This window comes from Triticum dicoccoides, chromosome 6B, assembly GCF_002162155.2.
Source record: "Triticum dicoccoides isolate Atlit2015 ecotype Zavitan chromosome 6B, WEW_v2.0, whole genome shotgun sequence".
Lineage (NCBI taxonomy): Eukaryota > Viridiplantae > Streptophyta > Magnoliopsida > Poales > Poaceae > Triticum > Triticum dicoccoides.
This window is the reverse complement of record NC_041391.1, coordinates 689,747,723-689,755,696: the sequence shown is the minus strand read 5'-3', so window position 1 is coordinate 689,755,696 and position 7,974 is coordinate 689,747,723. Positions and strand designations below refer to the sequence as shown.

General features: G+C 41.6%; 1 protein-coding gene across 1 annotated transcript; it reads left to right on the top strand.

The window, feature by feature from the left end:
- Nucleotides 1-1,367: 1,367 nt before the first annotated feature.
- On the top strand, nucleotides 1,368-5,410 carry LOC119324565 (cysteine-rich receptor-like protein kinase 15). The gene is made up of 9 exons (XM_037598346.1): nucleotides 1,368-1,445; nucleotides 1,575-2,196; nucleotides 2,607-2,711; nucleotides 2,799-2,959; nucleotide 3,501; nucleotides 3,562-3,711; nucleotides 3,860-4,091; nucleotides 4,692-4,845; nucleotides 5,159-5,410. Exons 1-9 carry the CDS (start codon nucleotides 1,368-1,370, stop codon nucleotides 5,408-5,410), a joined length of 1,755 nt encoding a protein of 584 aa, XP_037454243.1.
- Nucleotides 5,411-7,974: the final 2,564 nt, after the last annotated feature.

Below are 7,974 nucleotides of genomic sequence, written 5' to 3'. Positions count from 1 at the left end.
ATGACACATAGATTATTTCAAAAGTCAAACTTCGTACTGTTGAACCAAGTTTACATAGAAAAATATCAACATTAATAATACAAATAAATATAGTAAAAGTTACACATCTATTTTTTTGCTAGTGTAGATGTATATATTTTTCTCTATACAACTAGTCAAAATTTAAGAAGTTCAACTTCAAAAGAAAATCACACACTATGTTTAGAATGAAAGGAGTAATAAGTAAAAGAAGTCAGATAGTTCAATAAGATAATGCTTAATACTCTCTCCGTTCCTTTGTATAAGGTGTATTTGTTTTTTGATAAAATTTCACAATGTAAGGTGCATTTGCTCTAATTCCTCGTAATTCCGATCTTGGCCCTCAAGAAAAAGGAAAGTATCTCTCCCCTGATTGCATGCATCTCTCCTTGTAAAGAAAGAAAAGGAAATCATTGCTCTCCTGATTGCGTGTATATCTTCCTTTTCAAGCCTAAATGATTTACTTGCCGCCTATCTATCTATTAGACAAGAGTAATTTTGTCCTAACTAGTCCATAATTATGTGCCTTCGTCACTGTGCTAGGAATAATACACCTTAGATAAATGAATGGAGGGAGTAATAATTATTTATTTTGAGCTGTTTATGATATTTCTTAATCTTAAAAAGAACAAATTACATAACGAAATGGTAGGATGATAAGAAAATTAGTACAGCAGGAAGGAAAATTTAAGGATTAAAATCGAGCATGAAGGGCCTATCATGGCAGCCCTAAAATTCTGCGATAGTGGCGCTATTTCTTGTGAAATCGGCGCGATCTCCCTCGATTTAGTTTTATGGACGAAAATGCGTCCAGGTTTCGCATGCGCGATTGCGGTCGAATCTTGTGTGATTAAAATTCTTGGGGAAACGAGAGCGGAAACCATCTTGAGGTAGAGGAGAAGTAGTCCAAATCCAATCCAGTACGTAGGGCTACCTATCCATTCATATGGAGCACTTTATTCATTCATATATACAGAACATTGACTTCAAGAGTTGTATATAGTCCATATCAAATTAATTACTCCAGAATAGAGTATGCATCTCCATATGGCAGAATTGAGGTTCATTCTTCAATAAAGAACAAAAGATCAGAGTCACAAAACGTCTGCTCTGGTCCTCGGAATACTCGCGGCAAGTTCCGAAGTGGCCAATGTCACTCTTAAACTGACAATTTGTAGAAAACAAGCAAAGTACATCCCATCAAGCAACTTAATCACTACAGTTTGCTATTACTAGTTGGTCACGATGTTTCAAAGAAAAAAAATTAGTTGGTCACGGTTATATTAGACAGCCTCAAGCTCCCGCTTCCACTCAAAGGCTCCAAGCCAACCAGTTGAATGCTCTCCACCATGCAAACGTGCCTCCTCCCCCTCTTCCTCCTCCTCGCCTTGTGGCCACCGACGGCGAGCGTTGACGCTGCCTCTACGGTGAGCCCGCTGAAACCAATTTGCAACCTGACCGCCGGCACGTACACGGCAGACAGCAGCTACGGGTCCAACCTGCAGGATCTCGGAGTGACCTTGGCCAGGGATGCCGGTGCGTCAGGCTTCGCCAAGGGCAGCTCCGGCGAGGCGCCCGACAAGGTCTACGGTGAAGTGCTCTGCCGCTGTGACTACACCGGCACCAAGTGCACCGACGGCCTCACAGCCGCCTTCCTGGACCTGGACATGCTCTGCCTAACCAGGAGCGCCGTCGTCTACTATGACCAGTACATGCTCCGCTTCACTGACGACGAGCAGTCCCTGTCGAGCGTCAGCAATGAACCGGAATGGTCCGCGGATAACATGAACTCGGTCAAGGGCACCGAGGCGGCGGAGAAGTTGCTGGAGAGGGTAGTGAAGCTGATGAACAGCATGGCCGACCTGGCTACCTCCGGCAGCCCCAGATCAACCAGCCAGCTGTATGCGACCGGCGAGGCGGGGTTCGGCGAGCAGGGCGTGATCACGGTGTATGGTATGGTGCAGTGCAAGCTGGAGCTCACGGGGCCACAGTGCAAGAGCTGCCTTGACAGCATCATCGGGCAGATGAGGAAGCTGTTCAGCAACGACAGCAGCCAGGGCCAGCCCTCTTCATTCCTCATCGGGGGCAGGCTCATTGGAGTTCGGTGTAATCTGCGATACGAGAAGGAACTCTTCTTCGAGGAGACAAAGGACACTATCAAGATCGACATGCCGAAAAGTACGTGTTGCATCACTGCTTAAAATTTGCATTTGCATTATTAATTTTAAAGGAAAACTTATACTCCCTCCGTCCAGAATTACTTGTTTTAGATTTATCTAGATACGGAAGTAATACGGTACCTTGAAATATGAAGTTTATAGATATGCAGATAAATCTGGAGAAAACCATACGCATAGTTGAACATAATTTTCTAATCCAGGCAAAAGGGAAACAAATGTTGTTCCAAAGCCCCTAAAATGTACTCCCTCCATCCCATGTTAATTGTCATTTAAACTGACATATCTAAACGTATTTCAGTGTTAAATGCACCCGTTTGAGCGACAATTAATATGGGACAAAGGGAGTACTACTTATTTGCAGTCTTTTCATACTGATTTTTCTCTCTCTTTTCCATACATTTATCCAAGATGGAATGAGCGGGGTGCTTAAGATTGTCATATTTGGAGTTCCTCTTCTAGTTCTACTCATCTTAGGATTGCTCCTAAGGCCATGCATTGTGAAGAAAGTCAGAGGTATATTGTTGTTGTGTTTTTTTGCATCGACTTATTCTTCATTTTCTTTCACATGAATATGTAACTTACTTGCCCATTCTTGGGTAGAATTATTATTGCATAGGGATCTAGTCATCCTTGAAAAGGAAATTGTAAGTGAAAGCGACTCGAGGTTTTCACTATTCAGATATTCGAAGATAAGAAGTGCTACTGATAACTTTTCAAAAGAGAATAAACTTGGAGAAGGTGGATTTGGTCATGTTTACAAGGTAATGGCATTTACTTGAATCAACATTTGTGAATCTTAGCCTTACTGATACAAAATAACACTCCTTTTAGTTTTTGCAATCTTAAATTTCAGTTCTTTTTGCGCTTGTTATTTTTTTAATTAATTCAAAGATTAAAAAAATCATATGTGACTTCATTTCTCATATTTAATATAAATGTATTTTGTCCCCTCAAAGCATCAATGACACATGCACATGAAAGGACACTTCTTTAAATAGAAATCGTCTCAATATAGCATCGTGAACAAGCACATTGATTGCCATGCGTAATTCTTACATTTACCATATTCTCAAGATGAGCAGTTTTAGCATGCTCCCTCTTACCCCCTCTTTTCACATGAGAGGTAAGAGTATGTAATAGATCTCAGCCGTTGATCTCATTTGTAGTGGTCTGATTAACTCTTACCTTCTTATCTCACATGTAAAAAAAGGGGGCAAAAATGAGCATGTTAAAATTGGCCTCTCAAGATAGCATTAGTCATCTATTGATCTCTCATGTAAAAATACATGTACACTTCACTAGGGTCGGTTGACTCACGATCAAGACATAGCGGTCAAACGACTTTCTCCGAATTCAGTTCAAGGATTCCGTGAGTTCATGAATGAAATCAAACTCATAGCCAGCCTCCAGCACAAGAATCTGGTCAGGCTTCTTGGATGCTGCATCAAAGGCAAGGAGAGGATACTTGTATATGAATTTTTGCCAAGTGGTAGCTTGGAAGAGTTCATTTTTGGTACGTTCACTTTTCCCTAGGAAAAACAAAAGATAACACCATTCTACTTTCATGCAAAAATAACAAAAGGCAGAAATATCTTCTATTTCTTTATTCTAGTGAAAAAAATTGTATCTTTGTGTTCACATTTAAAATTGTAATTCACTAGGGGCAGGAGCAAAGCAAAGCTGGCCCATGCGTCGCCACATAATTCAAGGAATAACAGAAGGCCTTCTCTACATGCATGACTACGCGCATGAGTGCATAGTCCACAGAGACTTGAAACCAAGCAACATCTTATTAGATCATGAAATGAATCCAAAAATTTCTGACTTTGGGATCGCAAGGATATGCCTATCCAATGTGACGGAATCAAATACAACGACAGCTATGGGAACATTGTAAGGTTTTCATTTTTATGAGCTTCACATGTTAGGTCAGACTTATATTTTGTTAGTAAGTGAATCTTACTGAAGATAAGGCAATATTTATTTAGCTAGCTAAGTACCATGTAAGTTGAGAATAACTTGAGTTCCAATGATTCATCAATATTACATGACGTATATTTAAAGGAGATGGTGTTAATATTTTTGAGTGTATGCAATACATAGATATATACTATCACAATGTATAGGTCATGGAGATGGAAACATAATACTATTTGTGTATATGCATTCAAAACTTATTGCACAAACTGATAGATTGACTCATGAATCTTTGCACACCTATGACTTGTATTAGTGTTGACTTATTCAAGGCAATTGTCATACATAAGTCAACTAAGTCTACAACTTCTCCCTTCGTGATCTTTCTTGCAAATCTGCAATAATAGGAATACTGGGGTTATCAAATACAAAAGAGAAAAAGTTCAACCAGCAATTAATGAAACTGATTTGATCAAATGAGCGCATGTCACGCCTATCATCTTCCCATGATATTTCTTTTGTCGTGAACCATGATAATTTATAATAACCTTGCTGGCATATATGGTTTTATTACAGTGGATACATCGCGCCGGAATACTGCTCCCAGAGTGTGTACTCAACAAGATCAGACGTTTTCAGCTTCGGCATCATAGTTCTCGAGATAATAAGTGGGAAGAGGGCCATCGGTTCCTACCAATTATCTGGAAGATCATACGAACTCAGGAAATATGTGAGTAAAATAAAACATTTCAAAAACAAAGAATCCACACATTATATTGCTTCAGATGTCCCTCCACAAAGCCAGCAATTATTATGTGTTATCTGGTTCAATCTCTATGTATAATCCCTATACCTAGTTAACTATCACCTCCTTTTGTCACGAAAAAGAAATACTCATCTCTTTGAACTTTTTTCAAAAAAATGACCTGTACATATGATTGCAAGACATACTTCGTGAACGCACAACTAATATGTTTGGCTAATGGATCTGGCGACTATGAAGAAGGTCACTAGTTTTAACGCATACTCTGTTTGCATAATAGGCATGGCAACTGTGGAGAGAGCAGAGGTGCGACGAGCTGGTGGATGATTCGCTAGGCGAGGAGTACCCTGAAATGGACGTTATGAGGTGCATCCAGATCGCGCTCTTGTGCGTCCAAGATGTCGCGGAGGATAGGCCTACCATGCACGACGTCATGACGATGCTGGGCAACGGAAACAAGAGGCTGCTCCTGCCTGCGCAGCCCGGTTCTTGCAGTATACACATCTTCACCGATGCTGAAATAGAGCTGTGAGCCTGGAGCAAAGTAAGGCTTGTTGAGTAGACATCGGTGATGTTTGTTGTCTGTTGGAGAGAAGCAATGTGCAGATGGTAAAGGAACTGTTGGTGTGCATTTTTGTTGTATATAAATGACTTTTTCTCACTTCTCTTTGTTTTTTTATTACCTTTTTGATACAAGTGTCTTTGCATTGTGTAGAAAGGGTCTTTTCTCACTTCTCTCAGTCTTTTTGCTTGCGCACAATTGCCTTTTTGCTTGCCTGGCTGGTCCAAAGTCACGATATTTTCGTTATAGAGTTATTTTTCATGGTCCAAAATAATTTGAGATAAAAATTGGGGCCATATGTAGCTACCACCAAGGGTAGCAAATTATTTCCGATTTTTAAAATATATGAATACTTCTTTTGATACAAGACATTAACACTTTTTTATATAAGAATGTAAATAGATACTATCAGATAAGATCATAATTTTCAGTACCATTTAACATTTTTATTTGCCAAATTCGAAGCGGAGCGAATAAATCACTAGATGTCGATTATATCGATTTACGAATTCGTAGTGGGTCCGGACCAGGAGCGAACAAAATATATCGGATAAGTACAAGTAAATAGACATAATTTCATTTCTAACATCAGAGTGGATTTTTAGATCCCGGGTGCATAGGCACCCCCTTATCTATACAATTCATTCAGAAAATGGCGCATCGAGATTTGTGTGACTCACTGTAGCGAAGGAAATCATTAGCAGTTCTGGTGCCTAGTTAAGCGTAGGAGTTGAAATGTTGACCCGGTTGTGAAAATACCTCTTAAAAAGGGTCTTTTACATTTGTATCCCTAACTCGAACCCACTACTCAGATTTTCCCTTAATTTCGAAGCCTGCTCAAATTTGCTCCTCTATCGTTAGGTGCCAATGCCCTTCCACACCGTAATCGTCCGGTCAAAGGGCTTTGACCGTCTTGGAAAAATAGAAAAAAAATAAAAAAATCTGAAATTTATTGGGATCAAAGATACTTAGTTGCGGAGGGTGCATGCAAATTTTCATGCTATTTAGACATACCAGGAGCTCATGGCAAAGAAATACAATAAATTTGTGCACCTATGAATAGTATATTAAAAAATAGCAAGAAAATTCAAAAAATATGAATTTTTTGCATCCAAGATGCTCGGGTGTGCAAGGTGTGTGCAAAATTTTGATGTGTTCGGACATTGGAGGAGCTCGTGGAGAAAAAACATTTTTTGCTAATTTTTTTGAATTTACTATTCACATGCGTATAGATTTATTGTTTTCCTTTGCCACGAGCTCCCGGTATGTCTAAATAGCACGAAAATTTGCATGCACCTTGTGCACCTGAGTATCTTTGATCCCACAAGATTTTTGATTTTTTTGTTTTTTTGCTATTTTTTTTGAGACGATCAAAGCCCTTTGACCAGACGATAACGGCGCAGAAGGGCATTTCTGTAAGAGCACCTAACGGTAGAGGGACAAGTTTGAGGAGACTTTAGAATTAGAAAAAAATCTGAGTAGGTGATTCGAGTTAAGGACAGAAATGCAAGTGGCCCCTTAAAAAACTATCCAAAAGGCTTTGCATCCAACAGCTATGTCTGGTCACTTTTGCATGTTGCGCAGTCTCTTTCCTCTTTCAACAGTGAGCCAGCGGTGAGACAGGTGAACCAGCTTTACCGCTCTCCGGAACGAATGAATAAGGTGGAGAGACAGAACACTTTTTCTAATGAAGTGAGAGGCAAAATTTCGTGTTTTGACCCTTTTCTGAAAGTTAATCGAGATCTTACCCTAGTTTGAAAAAAAATCGGGGTCTGACCCTTTTGCTACCGCCAGGGTCCATGGTGGTAGGGTGTAACAGCCTACCGCCAAGGACCTTGGCGGTAGGAAACATCTCTACCACCAAACAGGTTGGCAGTAGCTTGTACAACTCTACCGCCAAGTTACCCGGCAGTAAGCGCGAGCATGCACTGTGTTTCATACTTAGGAGGAAATTGCGGTTGGGCATGCAACCCTACCGTCAGGGACCTTGGCGGTAGGTTGTTATAACCCTACCGCCATGGACCCTGGCGGTAAGAGAAGGGTCAGATCCCGAAATTTTTGCAAGGCAGATCTCGATCAGGATCAAGTTTCGTAAAAAGGTCAAAACACAAAATTTAGCCGAAGTGAGAAAGAACCTGCAAGTGTGCATGCAGGTAAGAGCATCTCCAGCCGTGCCCCCAACACGCCACCCCCAGGCGATTTTTTCGCGCCGGCGTCAAAAAAAGGCCCAGTCGCGTACCCAGGAGCCGTTTTTCGCTGGCTTGGGCCGAAATCAGCGCCGGTGGACCCAGGCTGAACCCGGCGCGCCCGGGGGCGCCGGGGCAAGCGGTTTTGGCGTGAAAGTGCCGCATGCCCACCGAGTCAGCGACGCGCGCCTCGTCGTCATCGGAACGCCTCGGTTTCCCGCGTGGAATCAATGGCAAGGCTGCCGCCGGTCAGCCTTGCCATTGATCCCTCACGGGCGGCGCGTCACGGGCTGCGGGGTGACGCCTCCCCTCCCGACGAGCGTACACATGGTGCGGGCTATATAAGCT

Excerpts from the sequence above, each read along its gene's own strand:
- LOC119324565 (XM_037598346.1), top strand. The coding sequence starts at position 1,368 with ATGCAAACGTGCCTCCTCCCCCTCTTCCTCCTCCTCGCCTTGTGGCCA. Across the intron at positions 2,712-2,798 it reads CATTGTGAAGAAAGTCAGAG|AATTATTATTGCATAGGGAT; the intron begins GTATATTGTTGT and ends ATTCTTGGGTAG. Across the intron at positions 4,846-5,158 it reads CATACGAACTCAGGAAATAT|GCATGGCAACTGTGGAGAGA; the intron begins GTGAGTAAAATA and ends TTTGCATAATAG.